Consider the following 21,348-nt stretch of genomic DNA (forward strand, 5'->3'; position numbering starts at 1 on the left):
AATGAGCTCGAGTTACGTGAGGAGAAAGGTGCAAGGGTGGAGAAGGGAGGGGAAGACTGTAGGAGAAAGGCGGAGAAATGCGGAGAAAGGGGCTGAAGGGACTCCGTTGACGAGGAGACGAGCCATGGATGATGACATTTCTGGCATTGCCGTCGAGCGATTCACGTTTACGCGGCGGCTCTCGTCACGTCTGCAATATACGTCAAATGCTCTTGACGAAAGATCCAGCCAGCCAGTACTCCCCCAGCTCGTGCTGCTCCACATTCCCCCCCCCCCCCCCCCCTTCCTTTCCCGGGGGACAACAAAATATTTGAGCTGGGAACACGAACCAAATAAAGACAAATTGCGGCATTGAAAGGTTTATAAAGTTTGAACCAGTCCGAGTTCCAACTCGAGCGGATGCTAAATGAAAAATTCAATTCGTGGCCACTCCCCGCTCATCAGGCACACTGAGAAAAAATGCAATAAATGTAAGGTACATAGTGACACTATACAGTTTCTGAATAAAAAGGGAACATGAAGCTTTTTCGCAATGAGCTCAGTGTTAAGTCGATATAGTGTTATGAAAACCCCAGGCGAATTGAATAAATTTTAAAACTAACTGGCTTCGCATTATTTTTCAGAATTAAAATGAATTAAAAAATAGATTTTTCATAATTTTTGAAAATAAAAAAGTTTTGTATCGGGCAGTTCATTTGTGGGAGAAATGGAAATCAGGGAAATGACATTTAAGATGTTGCTGTGCAACTTACCATTCTCGCGCTGCCAATAATTGATGGCCTTCGGCGATGCCTCGACATTGCAAATTAATGTGACATCCGTAAGGACCGGGGCGCCGACCAATTGATTTGGCACTTGCACCAGCGGATGAACTGCGGAGGAGAAGACGGAGCAAATGGGGTGAGTCAGTGTGGGTGGTGGCAGTGCCAATTGATAAGCCATCAGTGGCCTGTGACCTTGCCTACCCGCCGGCTAACCCCGTGAACCCGCAGAATTCGCTGAATCTGCTTGCCCTCCGCCCTTAACCCCCAACTCGTAACCCCCAACGTTGCCCCCGTGGACTAGAGCGGCAATTAAGCTGGCCACCAGGGAGCAAAGTCAAACTTCAAACCCTTTGTCGGACTCCGGATTCCCGATTCCAGCTGTGATTTTTGTTTTGTTTTTTTTTTCGCTGTCGGTTAATGGCAGCGCCAACAACAACTGATACGATTTTAATTGAAAATGAATTATTTTGTTGTTAGAGTGGGAGCCAGCAATCCTGGCGAGCAATCAGGACCAGCAGCAGGACCAACTAGGAGCCTGCAGCAGCGGCAGCATCATCCATCGTTTTCGCCCAGTGGTCAGTCAGTGGCAAATAAAACGAGCAAGCCATATTGCCAGCTTCTCTCCGGGTTTTCCTATTTTTCACTCCCTACGAGGAATACAGTCACTTATCTGGCTGGACTGGGAATTGGCTTTCCTTGTCGGAGGAGTGATGATCCCAGAACGGTTTAATGATTCCTCTGCTAAAGCGTCTTTCGTTTGAACTCGTGTACTTGCTTCAGCGATTTGTAAGATTTTTATTCAGGAACTATTACGCAACAAAAGAGCTCAATCAGTCTACTTAAAATCAAAAGTTTTCGGCATCTAAAGCATAAAGTTAAGTATTGAAAAAATATATGAAATCGATTAAGCAAGTTTGTATCTTCATATTGCACGTGTGTGATTTTGTAAGAAGCAACTTTTTAAGCAACGAGTTAATTGTTTTACGTTTGCCTTCCTTCGAATAGAGCATTTTTAGTTCGCCAAGGACGTGCCATTAATTCATTGGGTTTGCCCTTTGGAGCCTTTCCATGTTGTCCGTGTCGTGTTGAGTTTGTTTTTTTTTTGTTCTTTTCGGATTTTTTGCAAGTTGATTTTTGCGTTCTTTTCGTGTTTTTTTTTCGAGCTTCTGGCCCCTTGCCCTTGTCTTTGACGTTGTCTTGAAGCCGCCCCAGGGAGCGCAGACGGCAAAGCGAAGGACCAAAGTACCGCAGGCCAGAGCCACTGACCATCATTGTTTTTTGGCTTTTCAACTTTGCTCCTATGTACATCCACCCACTGCCCACTGCACAGCGCTCTCGCCTCGAGCTGCATTCGAGCGTTCATTATTGGTCAATTTATTGGATTTGGGCATTCCGCACTCTCAGCCCGGCTCCATATGGCGTCCGGACTTTCGGTCCCTACTACGTAGGTTTCCCGTACGTTCCCCGTACGTTTCCCGTGCCACCGTTCGTTGCACCACCCCTTTGGACTCGACATCGTGCAGCATATGTCATGTGGTGTTCTCAGCGGTGTCGGGTGTGCCCCATCATTATGCCCAATTCCCGCTTAGCCTACCACTTATTGAAAATTCAATTTGCCCTAATAGAGCTTTTCGGCAGGCGGCAGCTGGCGAGCGGCAGAAATTTAAAATCATTTACTATTTTCGGGATTAAATTATCAAAACAACTAGCCTTTATGCTGTTTACTTTGCCATAATAAATGATGATATCTTTTTTTTATCAAATGAAATTATTTAGATTAATTGACTAGTGCACTATTACCCTTCTTAGGCAACTTAATCTAATCGGTATCAATTTGAACGATTCTTAATATCTAAGTTATTTACAAAGATTATATGATTCAGAGTATTAAAGAAATGGAATGTTTAGGCAGTAATATTTAGAAGATATAATTAATGTCAAGTCACTGTCAGTCAGGTCTTGAGGGTGTTGGCGTTTCAATCTTCTTCTCCTACTTGTCCGATGGCTTTGGGCTGCGATACTTAGTCATCTAGCTAGACTATTAGTATGAGATTCTAGTCTGTCGTATTTTTTCGCTATTTCGAATTCTGTCTCCAATTTTTGGCACATTCAGATCACGTTCGATATCTCTGGTCCTCGTGTACCAAGGAGTGTACCTTGCACCTGTGATCTTCCGCATAGTTTTTGCTTGAAGAACCTGAATTTTATTCAGGTGCGTTTTGGTAGCGATTCCATGCATCTGTATAGCATAGAATAGACCAGGAGCTAATATGCTCTTGTAAATTTTAACCCTGTTGGCGAGGGAAAGCTTGTTGCGAGCAGCAATTAACCATGGAATTTTAGAAACCCTTTTTTTTAAAGGACTGCTGTATCTATCTATAATCACTCCAACATATTTGTATGATGACTTGTGGTCATTTGTCGGCATTGATGCAGGTGTTCCACAACTCCGCCCAATTCTGGAATGCGTCCAAGTACTCTTGCAGTGCGTCTGAGGCCTCGATAATGCTGTTGCTTTTTGTCAGTACCGCGGTGTCGCCAGCATATGTAGCAATCAGCACATCTTTACGATCTAATCCAGTGACTGCTGTCTGGTTGGGCATGTCCGCTCGTCACAAGCTGGAATAGCTGGGTGTCGATATCGAAGAAATACCAGAAATGATACTTCTCTTATGAGACAACTTTCATTGGCTTTAAATGGCACGTAGATAGCACTCATAAGCTAACCGAGATATTTTTTGGTGCAGAAATGCTTTAAATCAAACCGTCTTAATACGGACGGATATTGCTGAATAGACTCGGCTAACTCGGCTGATATGTGACTAATATATTCCAAGTTAAAGAAGTGAAGTTTCAATGTGCCAATTAGATTTTATTTTCATACATTTTTCATACCCATTCCCTGAATGTTTTCAATACGCTGCAATCGAGATTTAGAATCTATCCCGAACCAGTGGTGCTCTCCGTGGAGCTGCTATCAGTAGAGCTATCGGTGGAGCTATCAGAGGAGCTATCAGAGGAGCTATCAGTGGAGCTGTCAGAGGAGCTATCAGTGGAGCTGTCAGAGGAACTGCTGTCGGTGGAGCTGGAGGAGCTGCTGGTTGTGCTGCTGCTGTCGGCCAAGGAACTCTCCGTTGTCGTCCAGCAAGGTCTTGGGCGACGAGGACGTGGACGTGGGCCCCATCTGCCAGGACCGCCGAATCCACCATTGAAGCCTCCGGGCCCGCCAAAGCGGCCAGGACCTCCGAATCCTCCACGACCGCCAAATCCTCCAGGGCCTCCAAAGCGACCGGGTCCTCCGAAGCCACCGGGGCCACCAGGACCGCCAGGACCACCGCCAAAGCCACCTGGACCGCCTCCACGTCCTCCGAATCCTCCAAGACTGCGGCCACCGCCTCCGCCGCCACCGCGTCCTCCACGTCTTCCGCCTCCTCCTTGGGCCACGACAACTGCCACCAGGGCCAGCAGGGTAATTGCAATGTAGGCACGCATTGTCGGACTTTTGCTCCAATCGCAACTGATTTTAGTTACCTACAAGAAGCCCCTTTTATACCCAAAAATTCGGTGTCGAATTCATCCATCAGCCGGCCAAGAATCCCCCGTGACGTCAGCATCGGCTGTGTGCTTAGCTGGATACTCCGAAGAATGGAAAATAGAGCGAAGAACTCCCTGAAGAGCTGAGCGCGAATTCTTCGCATCTAATAATCCGTGTGTTTCTCTTGTTTTTTTCCTCGTGTGGCAACAGCTGGTACATGTTTGAATTAGTTCCATTGTTTTCTATTTTAATCCAACCGTTTAAGTTTGAAAAAAGTTCGGTGTCAGAGGGGGAGATTTACAGACATTTACGCAGAATCCTCACAATCAACCAAAAAACAATCATAACGTTAGCCAAATACTAAGACGAATTGTAAATTTGCTTAGAAGAAAATGAATGCCTATTTGAAGGTTTATAACCCTACTGCAAATCTTTGTTTATTTATTTTGTTTATTTGAGAAAAAAGTCAACAACTGGGTTACTTAATCAGAGAAACAAGAGTTTATGTTTTTTTTCTTATTCTAATAGCACTCGTTTAAAAGTTATCTTAAAATCTTTAATTCAGTCGGAAAAATGCGATTTTTTGTTGATTTATTCATTTACATATTATACCCGTTACTTGCTGAACAAAAGGGTATATAGATTCGTTGAAACGCATGCAATGGGTATCTGATAGTGGAACTATAGCATTCTCTCTTCTTTCATTAAATATGTGTTCATTTATTTATGTCTAAAATCTATCCACACCAACTACCAAGATTTCAGTTTCATAAGTTATATTTACGCCTTTAGTCTTCAATGTTTATATCAAGTAATAAACATATATTTCTTGTAATAATAAAAAAGATGGATAGAATATCGAACATAATAGAGTTTAGAAACAAGAGGAATACCCTCATTAAAGGCTTAGATGTGGATTAAGTTTCTGAAAAGCTGAGCAGACTGACTTTCCCAATTCGAGTTGCGGATGTCGAGGAAGAGAAATCTTTAACATTAGTGCTAATACATATGTACATGGCAAAAGACCTCGAGGAGCCACTTAATTTTCTGATTAGAATCAATCAGGGCGTCGAGTGAAATGTGCGGCTGAGACAAGGACACCTAGTTGGGCGGCGGGAGTGGGTGGCGTTTAAGAATCGCGAGTTTTCCCGCTTTCCGCACATATGGATTTTTAAATTGAAATTTCGAGGACCGGAAGGTGGGTTTGACTTGGAGTCAAATGAAAATGAAATTTGAAAATTAATTTTTGCGGCAAGTCGAGTGTCAAAAGTATGTGTGTGTGTGGTTGAAGAAACTGGCGCCACATTTTCACCACCGTGTCAATATAATTTTCGGATACAATCTTTTGGGTTTTCAGAGAATCTGATGCTTCTGGGTATTCTTCGCTGTCCCTCTTCCACTTTCCCCTACGGCTTCCCTTCATGTTCCCGTACTTTTCCCCCTTTTCCGCATTTTTTCTGTGTTCTCCCATTCCTCTAGCTTTTGCGCTTGCCAAATTGTCGTCGTTTGAACTTTTGCTCCTTTTGGAAATTTCATTAACTTTGATGCGGGAAGGTAAAACAGTTACAGGGGGGGTTTTAAGGGGTCTTAAAGGGGGTTTTTATGTGGGCAGACAGTGGGATAGTGCAGAACTGCCCTTAACAATTACCACTTCACATGATACACAAACTCGCCAACACACACAAGTTTAAAGTTTTACTGCAGAAACGTGACGTTGCGTTACCCCAAGAAACACTATTTCCCCCCCAGGTTTTCCATTTTTCCCGTTTTCCCGTTCCCCTTTCCCCATATTCGTAGGGAAAAATGCCCTTTGACCCAACAGCCACAAGTTTGGCGCCCTAATGCATTTGGAAAGTTTGTCGGCCACGTGAAGGAAGCTGCCGGATATCGAAACGGAAACACTTGCAGTTGCCGCCGCTGCGTTATTGCTGCGGTTCTGTTCCTGTTCCTGTTCCTCTTCCGCTTCCGGTTATAGTTCTGCCATACATGCGACTCCGATACGGAGCAGCCCCCTTCTGGAACAAGCACAGCACAGCACATCCGAACGGGGCTATATGTTACCATTATGATTATTATGCGGCATTAGCTGCCTTCGACTGCCATAAATCAGGCCATTTTCTTGGCCAACAGCTGCAGGTGGCGCTACCCATTTATCATGTATCATATATGGATAGATATATATAGTGTAGTGGTACTCACAGTGCACCTGTAGCTTCATCCGCTTGCTCACCGTCGGCGGCACTCCGTTGGAGGCAATGCACATGTAGGCGCCCATTTCCGATCGCGTGATCTTCGACAGCGTCAGCATTTCGCCCTCCACCGATTGTGCTGTGGGCGAGGAAATGAGTATTGGGGTATAGGGGTGAGTATATAACAATATGTGGTGGTTGCTTTAAAATGGAGCCCTTTGTTTAAATAATTGTGTACATGTGTAGTTCGGTGCGTCTGCAGTTGTCTTTAAATCAGGCAGGAAGCATATATGTTTTTTTTAAATGCAATAATTCAGTTTTGCAAGTCGGTGGTGAGGAGGAATCATATCACTTACCTTTGGTTTTCTGGTGCGAGCCGTTGCGGGCAATAATCTCCCTGCCATCTTCGCGTCGCCACGTGATCTTCGGCTTCGGATGACCACGTGCTCGGCAAACGAGCTTGGCGGATCCGCCCTCTGGGACCATCATGTCTCCGGAGGTCTCTTCGTTTATAATGTCCGGTGGGATGACCACTTCCAAGGTGGCCGTCTGCAAGCGAAAGCATTACGGATACACATTAAATTCCCTTAAATTCCATTCGTCATCTTGTATATATATTACGCATACGCCTAGTGCACCGTCATACAGCATGGTATATATATATGAAGTTAGTTCTTTTAGATAATTTTAAAGTTTTATCCTTTAACGCAGAACTTGATGATTTCGAATCAGTATTTACTTAGCTGTTTTTTAAATCATTTGTTGCCCTAATAGACTTTTAAGTATGCACACTTAAATTAATGTTTAAAATTTCATTCGTTAGAGCGCAATTTTTCGAAATAATTTGTTTCTTTAATCGAGTTCAAAATACGTACATTTGAATCAATGTTCAACGCTTTATGCAATTGTAGGTGCACCTAATGTGAGCCCTTTTAATAAGTGTTGGTCAACATTTTAGCTGCACTCAGCGGCAAATAGCCGTCTCATTATAGAGCCCAATGTCCCATGGCCAATGTTTTTTTTCATTTTTTTGTACCATTTTTTGCCTTTTTTAACATTTGTTTCATTCTGCGGTTGCTGGCTGCTAGCAACAATAACCGAATTGCTGCTATCATTGTCGTTGTCAGTTGACAGTTGTGTCATAAAATAAAGTTGACGTCACTGGGAAAAAGGAGAGGCTGGCTGGCAGCAAAAAAAGGGAAAACCCCAAACGAGCCAAGCGCGAAATTTATACGGCAGTGGGTAAAAAATGCTGGAAAGCAGGACGGCATGCGAGAAAGCTGGAGAAATGTCAAGCCTGTTTGCGTTTTATTTGTCTCATATTTGCTTTTCACTCAATTCGCTTTGTTAGGTTGATTTTATTACAAAGGGGGGAGTGGAAAGTGGGAAGTGGCGGCCGGGGATGGGTTGTACCGCCACCCCACCCACGTTTTCCTCATCGCCATCTTTGCAGCATAAATGAAATGAAATTGAAAACGCAATCGCTTTCCACATGTCGCTTAATGGCGGGGTGGTGCTGCATAAAAAAAAAAAACTCAATTCAACTCGACTCGACTTGCCTCGACTCGAGTAACACCAAACGTCAGATGAAAACGACGCGCACACACACATAGGAAAATTCCCCCGCAAAATTCCAGAGGACCCCCGCAAACACACACGCACGCACACACACAAGCGCTCTTTGGTGACGTCAACATTGCAGAGGCGCTGTGTTTGTTATTTATTTTTGTCATTAAAGCGCTTCATTGTTTATATATCGTGTTTAAATGTCACCCCGCACAGACACAAAGAAGTGGGAAAAAATAGAAGGAGGCCAGGATATATGCACACACACACACACACACACTCTCACACACACACTCCACACACCAACACAAGCGAAGGCCCAAGAGGGATCTCCAACATTCTCGGAATAATTTCATTATACCCTACTCTTTTAGGAATTTTTTGCGCCGGCCTTCGGAGAGAGGCAACTGAAAGTTGATAGCTTTGATGCTTTGTAAGTTTCAAGAAATTAGGCTGCAGCAAAAAATGAAAGCCTTTCACGGGAGATGCAAATACTTGATGCCTCGCCTCAGCAATAGATCCAAAAAAATACGGGATTGATGTACATACGTGAACCTCTTTGTATCGCCTTATGCCGAACATTTGCATAAGGGAAAGGATTAGGCAACACTTTGTTAAAGGAGAACATGATATCTTTCAAGGGTAGTGCATGTTCTGGTTCTTACAATTGCTATTGCAAGCACTATTCTTCTCTATTATATAACAATATAGCAGATGTCCTTTTAGTATTTAATCTTAAAATACTTTATTTTATACGTCAACACAAGCCAGAGTTGATTTGAATTATGTGAACAAATCATATCAAAATAAATGGCACTTATTCCTTTTCTTAAATCACCCCTTGTAATTAAAAGTTATCATCAATTTTTGTGATGTCTGTTTTTTGCAATGGTTGATATCGCTTCGTTCTACTCATAAAAAAACTGTTTGATTCATTTCAAAAGCATAAGCTAATTGCCAAATTAATTGATGTGCTGAACATTCTAAACTTTTACCTAAAGTTCAATGCAAACTAGCAAATTCAGGTGAACATTACTCAAACTATACAGGCGAAAGTAGTCATTAAATGGAGTATTGAATAATCATATTGCACGAAAAGTTTTTACACTGCTGGTCTTAGTTTAGACGCACCATCGTTTTTTTCAACAAAGTCCATTATTTATTATCATGTTTGTTCTAATTGTCTAAAATGCTTTCCGTTTGATATCCGGTGGGATGACCACTTCCAAGGCCGTCTGCAAGCGAAAGCATTAAGGATACACATTAAATTCCCCATAAGGTTTCGCAAATTCAACATCTTATAAATATATTACGCATACGCCTAGTGCACGCCATACAGCAATGTATATAGAGTAAGTTCGTATCTTGTTCGAAAAAATTATTACAGCTGCTTGATTTGCGAAGAAATAGCGGTACATTCAAGATTTCTGAAATTCGGCTTTAGGGCGTTAGAGTGGGCGTGGCAAACAGTTTTTTGGCAAGCCGATAGAAATTTACAAAACTAATAAAATTATGAAAAAAATATCCAACAATTTTTCAAAAATGTGGCCGTGGCAGTTTTGGGCAATTTTAGGGCGTTAGAGTGGGCGTGGAAAAAAGTTTTTTGCAAATTGATAGAAGTATACCAAGCTAATAAAATTTGAAAAAATATCCAACAAATTTTTCTACGAGTAACGGGTATAATACAAAATGAGAAATGCCTATGAGCTTATTGGAACGTGAAAAAGTACTTTCTTAACTCGCAAGGACTTTCCAATTGGAACATTGTCAAACAAGTAAGGGCTAAAAATAAGGGACTATCAAAATAATCAGTGTTAGAATTGCTTGGAATTCGACTAACTGCTGCTAAGATCAAGGAATTGGCCGGAGTAAAAGCAAATCTTTCCAGTATTCAGCGTACGATCAGAAATGCAGAACATCTGAAGCGTCTTAAAATCAGAAAAAAGGCCCCTTTGAATGCAATACGCATGGAAAAGTGGCTTCTATTCGCATATATAAATATAAGAATACATGAAGCTTTAAGTTGTCTTTACTAATGAAAAACGTTTTAATTTAGATGGCCCTGATGACGATTGGCGGAAAGATGAGCTATATTTAAGTCGAGAAGGGGGAATAATGGTGTGGGGTGCTATCACATTCTATCGAACAATTGTCTTGATTCTTATCGATCGAAAGATGAATGGCGATCGCTTCAAAACATTGTTGTGTCCGTATTTCCAAAATTAAAAGATTTCTTTGGACCAATTCCTTGGATTTTTAAACATGACAATTCATATTCATAATTCTCCAGATCTTAACATAACTGAAAATGTTTGGGGGTGGCTAACACGAAAGGAATACGAAGGAATATTATATTTGAAGTATAATTAAATATGAAACGTTTTTGCACATCAACTTATTTTCTATCGTCATTCATAAAATAAATGCGTCTAACCTAAGACAAGCAGTTTATATTCTTGTTCCTTTTTAATCAGCATAACTTATTACAGCTAGCAGACCCTTGAGCTCTCAAAAAATTGCTACCATCTCGACCATCTTGCTTACGAAAAATATTAAAAATGCAACAAATAGCAAATATTGTGGGTAGCGAGTTGGCCAACAGTTCTACTTTGTATCAAGTCAAGGAGGGCTTGTGGCAAGCCCTTATGGCCTTTTCAACTTGGCAGAGTAACCGGTGGCAGTGACATTTATTATAATCTGGACAGAAAACAAATGATTCGTTTTTCCGGGCAAGACAGTTGGAGAGTCGGAGCCCGCTGTGCATTCGCCGCACTCACCTGCATCTTCATGGGATCCGTGTTGACCTGACACATGTATTTGCCGGCGTCCTCCATTTTGACGCCGCGTATGTTGAGCGTCCATGTGTTGTAGTCGTTGTGCTGCACCGATAATCGATCATTGTTGGTTATCACGTGCTCGTGAATGGCCAGAATTGCCTTGGCATCGGCCTTAATCCAGGCGACCTGATGGTGCCAGTTTGCCAAATGGAAACGGGGGTGACGTCGGGCACAATGGGCACAATAGGGGGGGAAAGCCAGGGAAATCAAGGGAAATCGAGGAAAATCGGGGTAAGTCGGGGTAAGTCGTGGGAAAACGGGGAAATCGGGGAAATGGTGGTGGGGATAAAGGGATGACCATTGTTGTTGTTGAGTTGATGACAGCGCCGGTTTGGATGTCCATGCGTGTGTGTGTGTCCGAGTGCGTTGATGAAGACAGCGGTTGGCCGTTGTTGCATGTCAAAGTGTTGTTTGTGTTTGTGTTTCAGGATATATGTGAACGTGAGGATGTGAGCGGACGCCAGATGTTCGGAAATTGCAGTTTGATATCCACCCACAGGAAAAGTTTCGGGGTCATTATATTTAGTTAATGCCATTGTGGGCAACATTCGCGCGTTGTCGCGTTGTTGTGTTGTTGTTTGGTTACCCGAGCGTTAAGATGGTCCAATGTTGGTGTCGATTTCAACGAACGCAGGTTCACGGGATCATATGGTTGTTGAATTAACACCAGGTTAAGTTGGATATCGAACATTCGTATGGTTAAGTACGGTTGTTGAAGAAACACCAAATGAGTTGTTGAATATTGTGTAATATTAGCATTGTTGATTTTGAAATATTATTAAATGTTTGGGGTACACGGTTTATTGGTTTGACCATGTTAATTTTATGTCCGTTGGAGGGTTGGGCAGGGGTGGGGTTTCCATTGTGTGACGGAATTCCCAAGGTTGGCCATTTGCGCCAGTGCCGTTGCAATGGATTCAAAGGAGCCGGCGATAGTGTTGATAGTCAGTTTGGTTTCAGATTTGAGGTCGTTGTTGTATTGTGTTGGAGTAGCATTGTTATTGGTATTTTTGTTGTTGTCATCGTCAGATGTCAGCGCAATTTGACGCCATTTCCATTTCGCACAGGAGCAGTGGAGAAGTTTTTGCAAGTTTTTGGTTTTGGGGTGGAATGGGTTGGTTTGGGTTGGAGGGTTTTGTTTTTTTTCGGTGGTTTTGGCATCGAGAGCAGATTGTTAGAGTCATTGTTGGTGGTGTTGTTATGGTCGGTGGATATGAAAAGGGATATTTCAAGTGCAATTAGTGGAATTGGGTTTGTGGTTTTCGGGTTTCGGTTTTCAGCGTCCATCGTTGGCCATTTGGCGAATGGATTTTAGTGTATTTTTTGTTGATATGGGTTTCAGTTTGTGTGCGTGTGTGTGTGTGTGGAGAGAAGAACATTCAACAATTAGTTAACATTTTGCGCTTATGCAATCGCTTCTTATTTCTTATGCGTTTCTATACATGTTCTTTTCCTTTTGTTCGTAACCAAAGAGCAATGATAAAACAAACGTACATACAACAGGAAGTAACGCTCACATGTGCATGACACACACACAGAGACAGTGTGAGAGAAAAAGAGATAGTCTGACAGACAGAAACGAAGGGAAAGGAAACACAAGAGTCATGAATTATGGGTGCAGTTGGCGGTGCGTTGTAAAGCGGCTAATCAGTTGGCATTAACATCGCATGCACAATTAGAAAAAAGAGTGGATGAACGTCACGGGAAGAGGATGGGTACAGGGAAAACGACTAAAAGGATAAATATGAGTACATGTATGGTGCAGGCAGGCAAACGTTGCAACACTCGCAATGCTCCCCCATTCCACTAATCCCAGCCCCGCCCCGTTCCCTCCCAGCTCCTCTACTCCGCCTAGTTTTAATTAACATTATGATGTCCCGACTGAGAGCAGTCTAGGGGTTTTAGCTAATAGGCTTAAGCGGCTTTGTGCGGACGAAACGAAACGGGTTTCGCAAATCCGGAAAGTGGAACGGGGAAAGGGAACGGGGACGGAGAAAGGAAAAAGGAACTAACGAACGATAAAGTCGGATCGGTACACTCAGGAGAAAACTGGACATATAGGCTTTGTACGAGTATTACGAAAAATCTTCTAACCTGTACGAATTTTTTCCATTTCCGAATGGTGTCTTCGCGGCTTAGAATTCCCAAGTCATTATTCTGAGGAAGTAGCGTATATATATGGCTTTAAGAAAAAAGTTTTCAATTAACAGTTTAATTTTTAAGCCTATTTATTTGGTAACTCATGGCGATTTTGATTTGAAATTTTGTTTTTAAGTATTTTGAAGGTCACCAAACAATTAGAGCCCTTGGCTTACAATTTCAAATATCACATTTATTTAGTTGATGATAGCACATTTATTTATTTGATGAAAAGGTGATTGAAATGAGCTGGACTTGTTTTTAGAGAGTATTAATTTAAAAGCGAATATTAGATCGCCCAAGCATTAAGAAGACAATTTAATGGAAATATGTATTTTACGATGAATTTAACATGGAAAACTATTGCTATTGCAATATAGCCTACTCTTTGTCATTCTCTATGTTAAGACTAAAAAGTATAATAATTAAAACTTTAACAAATTCTCGTGCTTCTGTTAAATATTTCAATTTTTTCCTTTATTTACGACTTTGTCAAACTTTTGTTCTAGAATACTGCGTTAATATATCTTTTGGTGTATTTAATGAATGCCTCTGGCCTCTTTTAAGTAACGCAATTCTCTGTAAGCTCCAAAGCACAAAGTGCAGATGCAAAACCTTGCACTGTGTTGAATCTCTAAAAGCTAGAAACTGAAATCCCCATGGCCCTGGTTCTTTTTTTAATCGCTGCTGATTGATACAACTTTTGACTAAAAAGTGATAAAATATTTGCCATTAGTCCTTTGTGATCCACCAACCAGGCAGCCGTTTTGCACGTTTACATTGTAGCGGGTCCGGCAATCCAATAAGCAGGAATGCCAATACAGCTGAGACCCATACTTCGCATTTCGTTTTTTCCCTCGTTTTTTATTGAGTGTGTCAATAGCGGGACGTTCGGTGGGTGTGGGGTTGGTGTTGCAAGGTGGCTGCTCGGAAATGTGGAGCGGATGGTGCGGGGTACGGGTGATGGGTTATGAGCCCTCTTGGAAAATAAATACCCATGGACGGCAGCCAGGACGAACGTTTGATGTTGCAGCGCGACGGCGGCACTGGCGTTTTATTTATTTACTCAATAAAGCAAATTTATTGAGTAATGCATGGTTGGGATGGGAAGACCGGGGGCTTTTTGGAGGGTCGGGGACTTCAAACAAAGGCTCAAACGGATTGTGACGAAAATCAGGCAAACAAAGAGTGGGCCAACAAAAAATCTGAGCGGGGAAGTGGATATGTAAAACGGATTGCAAAAAATTTTCAAATGTAAATGCAAATAAAGCGAGCAAATGTCATAAAGTAAATCTACAGTTACTACATGGACAACACACTACTACATAAAGTACAACTCTCACGCACACACAAACACATTCGCACACACTCACACACCAGCACTCTCATGGATTATACATACGTATGTTATATACATATACAAAAATGGTGCAAAGTTTGTTTCGGTTTGAACTCGGTGCGCTTGAATTTATTTTTATTATTATTTTTTGTATTTTACTAACCAAAAATAAAAACAGTAAAAGATGCCCGAGAATTTGGGCTAAAAACGAACCGAAAAGCGGAAAGGAAAGTACAAACAGAGGGACAGAGATAGAGATAGACCCGGAGTGCGAGTGCGACCGAGAGGGTAACATACAAATGAAACAATGCCAATGCCATCGCATTGTTCGCAGATGATGGATGAGCAGCAGAAGTCGCGTTTCGCAAATTCATCCAAAGTTTTCTGTGAAAGAAATCTTTAATTATGCAAAGCCGACTAGGAATTGAGTGTATGGCAAGCGACTGCTTCAGATTGAATCCTGGTCACACTTGACATTCTATGTTAGGGGAATGTTATGCAGAGCAGCCCCATGAATACAAAACCGGACGATGTTATCGACCTGACCATTTGATCAAGTCTGATTTAATGCTAGCTTATATATAACTAGAAAACGAATGATCAGAATATGGAATATTACGTTAGTAAGCTTATTTTATTTTATCACCAACAAAATTAATTGTAGTTAAGCTTTGGGGCATCCAATATTCTTCAATGTTAGCTGTTATTCATCGCCTTGCCATTTGTTTTATTACGTTGAAAACAACTTATTTGTTGGAATATATTCGTACTTTAAATGAAATGACATGGGGCATTACTACTTTCCTTTTTCTGTCCGATTCAGCCATTTCATTGCAGTTTGGCTTTGTTCTCTTTGTTTGATTGAAACATCGAAGGATTTATATGAAATGGCGTTTTTATTTATGATGCCATTTCGTTGATTAACACTCTTTGATGCGCGACGCAAACGACAGGGACAGAGACAAAGTCGGATAGTCGGACGAAAGAAAGAGTGGTAGCAAAGACTACCAGATACCCTTTTTGATGGGGTTACAAAAACTGTGGAACCCAAGAATATATGTGAAGTCATGCATTTCGGTAAGATATTAGTCGATATTAAGGGGATTCAATGGCTAGACTATGTGACTAAATTTGGATAATCTGAAACTAAACCTTTTATTATTAATTCAGAAACTCATTTGAATTTTATTTAATGGGTATTCGAAAAAGTGTGGACATTGTACACTCAAAAACGCACTTAACTCGAATACATCGAAAATTGAAGCAGAAGAAAATTTAAAGAAGTTGACCGACAGGGTCACATTTAAAGTTGTTGTTTAGTTTCACGGGAATATTTTCCCTTCAATAATTTCGATACGATTGCTCTAGGTAATAGATATTTAGAGGATATTACAAAGGAATTCATGGATTTTGTCTTAGAAAATGGACATGTAATGCTTAGATAATTTAAAACTCCTTTTAATTTTTGTATGCATTTCATGTTTTTACAGGGATTTAAAAGAAAAAATTATCAATTAACCCATCGTGCTTCATGGAATTCAACAATCGCATAAAATCCCATGTTGTTCGCTTAGAACGAATGACTTTCGCGATTAAGGGATAACCAGGCTTTAAAGAGATTAAATCCTCGCTGATACAACGACTTAATTTGTTTTCACTGTTTACGCAGTGCGATGCGACCTCATATATGTAAGTACAGCCCCCTGGGATGCGCTGAATAAAAGCTATTTCGCATTTATTATTGTAATATTAATTTTTTGTGTTTTAACGATTCACGATTGTTTATTGTTGTTAACAACAATCGCTTTCAGCTGGTGGTTTTTGTGCGCTGCTCTTTTATCGCTTAAATTCTTTGGCACAATGCCGGAGTCGGGAACCCGGATCCCCGGATCCCCGGGTCCCCGGACTCGCCGCTTTGTGAGTGTTATAAATTAAATGTGAGTGCTAATAATAATATAATACGATGATAAAAACAATAAGCTATGCATTTTTCGGTTTCGGTTTCGCATCGCACAAATTGTGTCATGTTTATTTAAATTTATTTTGATGCCGCTGTTCGATTCGTCGATGCGATTCAAATCGATTCGAATCGATTCAATGCGATTGTTGATATTTTCGCTACTGTTATTGTTTGGTCCTTTTGCCTCAGTCGTTGCTGTTGCTTTTGCTGTGCATCGGGGCGTTTAATATGCAGAGTGCTCTATATACATATTTTTTGTGGGTACTATATATATCGTAAATATTGTATGGTGCTATGATTGTTATACTGGTAGTTAACTATAGATATGCGTATAATAGGAATAGGTGCGCTTAACGGTTACATAATTGCGATAATTGTGGTGCAGTTGGGAACTCGTTATTGTTATTGGTGCCTTTTAGATTGGAAAATCGTTAAAACGGTATTAAGTTATATGCATATTGTGCACTTGAAATGACAAATGAAACGGAACGGAAGAGATCGGAAACAAAACGAAAGAAGTCGAAACGAAACGAACCGGAAACTAATCGAAACGGAACGGAACGGAAGTTGAGAATTCAACGCTGCGCTTGAAACCGATACATACCTTGGCTGGGGCTGACGAACCGTCACCACTCACCCGATGACCCCCGAGATTGTTCACCACGCACGTGAAGGTCGCGTCCCGACCTTGGGCGATGGTCACGTTCTCCAGCGGAATCACAAAGTCCGGCTCGAAGGCGCCCACTGAGGAGATTTTGTTCGAAACGGTAAGATCTTCATTTCAATTGACATTTCCATGAAGAGAAGACATTGATTGAACAATTAACACAATTTCGAACAAATTTACATATGCTATGTGTTGTGTGTGCGTGTAAGTGGATGTTTATGTGTGCGTGTGAGCGATAGTGCACAGAGAAGAAAAATGTATGTCCATATCAACAACCATCACAAAATGGAAATCCAACTTTCTTTATGTATTTTAAAATGCTTTGAACGCCATGTTAATGCCATAGAATCATAAAGAAATCCTTAGAATTTTTTTTACGGCTATTCGGGTAATTTATTAGAATGTTCATATGGTGTTGTATATTTTTTCTCCGTGCATATGCTTCTGTACAAGTGGATTAGTGTCAGTAGCGAGCGGCCTTTTAACGGTAGGCAAATCAATATGGTTAAGCTGAACAAACCAATTAGGTCGATAACTGCCATCGACCTAAACGGGAAAATCAAGCAGGCATAACGTAGTAAAAGCTGGAATACAGGTAAATCGATTACAGTAAAGTGCTCGATTACCCATATTCCAGCCATTCGATAGTGCAGGATTATCGTAATAAAGGAAGCAAAGCGAAAACATTAATCGGCATTTGCCCAGCGCCAGAGCTCGTTGATTTCAGGATCCGTCATCACTTACCAATGCAGTTACAGAGCAGAAGCAGTAGCAGTAGCTGCCACCGAATAGCTGGACCGCACCCACTTCCGGTTCCGGTTCCCGTTCCTGATCCCAACAATCCCGATCCTGATGCAATCTCGAGCTGCGCCAGCTTGCGATGTTTGGCTACTTGGGACAGTTTTGGTGAATATTGGGTAGTATGCTCCTGGCTACAGCTGATGTCGGCGATCCGCTCGCCGCTCTCCTTCACCACCAGCAAGTTCATCATAATACTGTCCTAGCTTCCATTGGCATGACTTTTCATGTATTTACTCTGATGGGGATGCTGAAATAAGTATAAATTCGGAATTTATTTTCTCAAATGCTTTAACAATTATAGGTACGAGTATACTTATATCGAATGTTTGTAGGATTCGATATGTTTGATTCCTGTAATTAAATAAAATCAATGGGTATGAGTATACACCGATCATTTTAATTTTCCTTTTTCCCCCATCCAAATAGTAAGCAATAAAGTGCCACTCAGTTATCCACAACAGGACCACCGATTAACTCTAATTAGCTAAATAAAGGTCTTCCACTTTAAGCACTCCTTTCTTTGCCTTTCTAATGCTTGTGTTTGTCTCCAATTCCGTTCACATTTTCTGCACTGTCAAATTGTCAAAATAAAGAATCTAAATATACGTACGTACATATTGCACTATTTGCCATGGTATCTGGTTTCTGGTAGCTTGTATATTGTATCTTGTGTCTTGTGGCTGCATTATCTATTGACAGAGCGTTGCATGCCCAGTGTGGCAACTAGTCGACAGAGCACAAGGACTCCGGACCCGACTCCAGGGACTTCAGACGACGAGCTGCCTCGCCTTTGTTTGGCGACGCCAACTTTTTTATTGCCAGAGCGGAGGAGCCAACGAAGGATCGGCGGTAGGAATTTTAAAGGCAACAAAGAGCGACAACCTTTTGAGTACAGAGGAAAAACGTCTTTTCATATGGATAGGGTAAAGCGTTTTACACCCTCCACTCGAAGAGTTAATTATTATACCAGCTTCGTTTAAAACTTCTTAACAAGCTGAATGAATCGTAACCCATATTATCAGGTGTACATATTGTAGGTCAGTAACATTTGGCGGTGAATGCAGCCGTGTCCGTCGTCTGTCTGTTCGTCCTTATGAACTTCGAAAGGCACAGTAACGGATAGAAAGATGTGCCTGAGTAGTTTTTCAGTATTATAACTCCCTCTGCAATGCTATCCTTATACATATCTCATATCTCAAGCAAGGTAGTCAGTCAGTGTATTCAAAATGTTAAATATGTAATAAGTTATTGATATAGCTGAGTCTTTTGGAAAAATATTTAGCATGGTTTTCTAACGTGTATCTGGTTCTTCTTGGCATGGCACTAGATCCTTTCACAAAGCCGAAGGACAGCGGAGCGCTCTGGGTACGGAGCCCGCACGTGCCGATATTTACATTTGCACGTAATAAATTCAGAGAGCGAAGGACGAGGACTAGGAGTCGTAACAGGATATGTGCCGGAAGTGCATATGCCGGCTGTCGTTTGGCTTCCCCGTCCTTCAGCCTCCTCCTCTCTCGTCTTTCGAAGGACACCAACACGGACTCAGACACGGACACGGACACGGACACGGACCAACGTGTTGCATTCTCCTTTGCAGCGGCACACATATTTACATTGACGAAATTTAATGAGCTCACAAAAGCTGGTCCCAAATATTTGAGCTGCGATGTCTGGATCGCAGCCAGCACATTAGTGGGGGGACGTGTGCCAGGGGTTTTATTGGAAACGTGTCCTATCTGCCGCCCATGTCCAATCCTAGCTCCTCAGCACTTAGTCCTCGGTCCTTGTCGCCCCACAATAATCTTCTGATGCCGCCTATGCGGGCGTCTTTTGTGCACTCGTCACTCAAACACTTTCCACACTGTGTACACTTGTCCCAGTTGCCGTTCCAGTTTGGTGGCCCAGCCGGTTGAGATCGCCAAATGATAGGTGGGTGTAGTCCCGATACCAGAGGACACCCCAATTCCATACAAATAATTGTCTGACTGCACCATGAGTGACACAGTTTGCGCAACTGGATTCTCGGGTATTTACCAATTAATCACTATTGTGCTTGGCTGAATAATTACATGAATTAATTTATTATTAGCAAATACTCAACCAAACACGGATGCCATTACTATGTTTTACCCTAGCTGAAAAGCGAAAAGTTATTACATATTTCTAGCTTTGGTAAGTAATTGGATTAAAATTGAGTAGGTACAAAAAACCTGTTCATGCTATTTGAAAGGACATTATTTAGTTTTCATGCATTTCTTCTCAGTTTATTCTCTTTGCTCTATTAAAAACTTGATTATAGTTACGTAAAGAAATTCACAAAAAATTCAGTTTATTCACTGCAAGTGCACAATACCCATGCCCAATACCCAAAATACTCAGGCACATTTATTTGATACTGTTGCTCTGCTCGAGCTGAAATTTTTTGAGCTTTTGGGCAGAATTGGTTAAATGAAAACTGTGGGAGAATGTAAATAATATTGCTTAAATAAATCTGGTGTCCTTTAAAAATGTGTACGTGTGCCGCGTGGAGAGCGCATTTACTTTACGCTGCACTTTCGACAGAACAAATTGAATTACCGGGGATAATACTATATTGATTTTGGGCTGCACACAGGGAGAGTTAACAATATGGTTAAAAATTACCTTGTAACAGGGCAAATGGACGGTTCTGTCGGGTGCACTCTTATTAGGGTCAGGTCGAAAGGTAGCAGCAGGTAGGTGGCCTCCACAGCCGGCCAATCTGAATTCCAGCCCTTTTGCCAGCTCAACAGGCATTTCAGGCTTTTAATTGAAACAAAGTGCCATGGCTGAAACTCAATATTAGAGTAAATATTGCCGGTGCCTCGAAATAATATTCCTTGGGAAGGCACAGGGACAGGGACAGGGGATCCGAGATCTCAGGCTCAGGAAGCCTAATATAATTTCTGTTTGTGCAGAAGGCGAACGGAAATTGCTGGCTATTAATTGTTTTGCTTGTTGCCTAAGTGGCATTCTCCTTGCATCTACTCCCGTGTTCTTTCCGTGATTTTTCCTGCAGCAAAATATTTTCCTCTCTGCCTTCCCTGCCGAAAACTTTAAGTAAATCAGTTTGTGTTTGCGGCCAAGTAAGCTTGTGTGCTTTTGTTGCTGACATTTTAAATTACACACTTGGGAATGCCAAGTTTTGCTTCAAAGTAAACAGAATTAAACAGATAGTTTCGGGGGATAGTGGGTGGATGAGGGCCAGATGACTACTGGCCATCGACTGGCCATGGAACGTGCTCATTTTCCCACTTTCCCACCCAATTTCCCCCAACGTGGTCGTTGTCATGGTCAGCAAAACTTACTTCTCGCGGCGCTTTTGGAAATGGGGACGGAGATTTCTGGGGGCTGGAATGGGCTTGGACATCGCTGAACAACTGGTATAACTGTATTTGCTTAACATCTAACAAGCACACACACCGAGAATTCCACATGCCATAGTTGTGTGTGTATGAAATCCAAATATCTAGCAATCGAGCTGAGTGGTCCAACTATTTGGTACCCCTTACCCAAATGTTCTGTGCCAATTT

General features: G+C 41.7%; 1 protein-coding gene across 7 annotated transcripts in view; it reads right to left on the reverse strand.

Annotated features, from left to right (window-relative positions):
- The window catches only part of LOC6726609 (neurotrimin), a 36,075-nt gene that overhangs the window by 3,395 nt on the left and 11,332 nt on the right, over nt 1-21,348 (reverse strand). For 2 of the 7 annotated variants that reach the window (XM_039296633.1, XM_039296632.2), the window contains 7 exons: nt 17,741-18,044; nt 16,967-17,103; nt 12,986-13,048; nt 10,832-11,017; nt 6,845-7,037; nt 6,499-6,627; nt 753-872 (listed from right to left, as the gene is read on the reverse strand). In XM_039296633.1, the coding sequence (XP_039152567.1) occupies nt 753-872; nt 6,499-6,627; nt 6,845-7,037; nt 10,832-11,017; nt 12,986-13,048; nt 16,967-17,103; nt 17,741-17,987 (1,075 nt within the window). In that variant the 5' untranslated portion in view covers nt 17,988-18,044. Of the gene's footprint in view, nt 1-752; nt 873-6,498; nt 6,628-6,844; nt 7,038-10,831; nt 11,018-12,985; nt 13,049-16,933; nt 17,104-17,740; nt 18,045-21,348 lie in introns of all 7 variants that reach the window. The other 5 variants (XM_016172275.3, XM_016172276.3, XM_016172278.3 and 2 more) reach the window with 5 other exon arrangements.

Source organism: Drosophila simulans, chromosome X (assembly GCF_016746395.2).
Source record: "Drosophila simulans strain w501 chromosome X, Prin_Dsim_3.1, whole genome shotgun sequence".
Taxonomy (NCBI): domain Eukaryota; kingdom Metazoa; phylum Arthropoda; class Insecta; order Diptera; family Drosophilidae; genus Drosophila; species Drosophila simulans.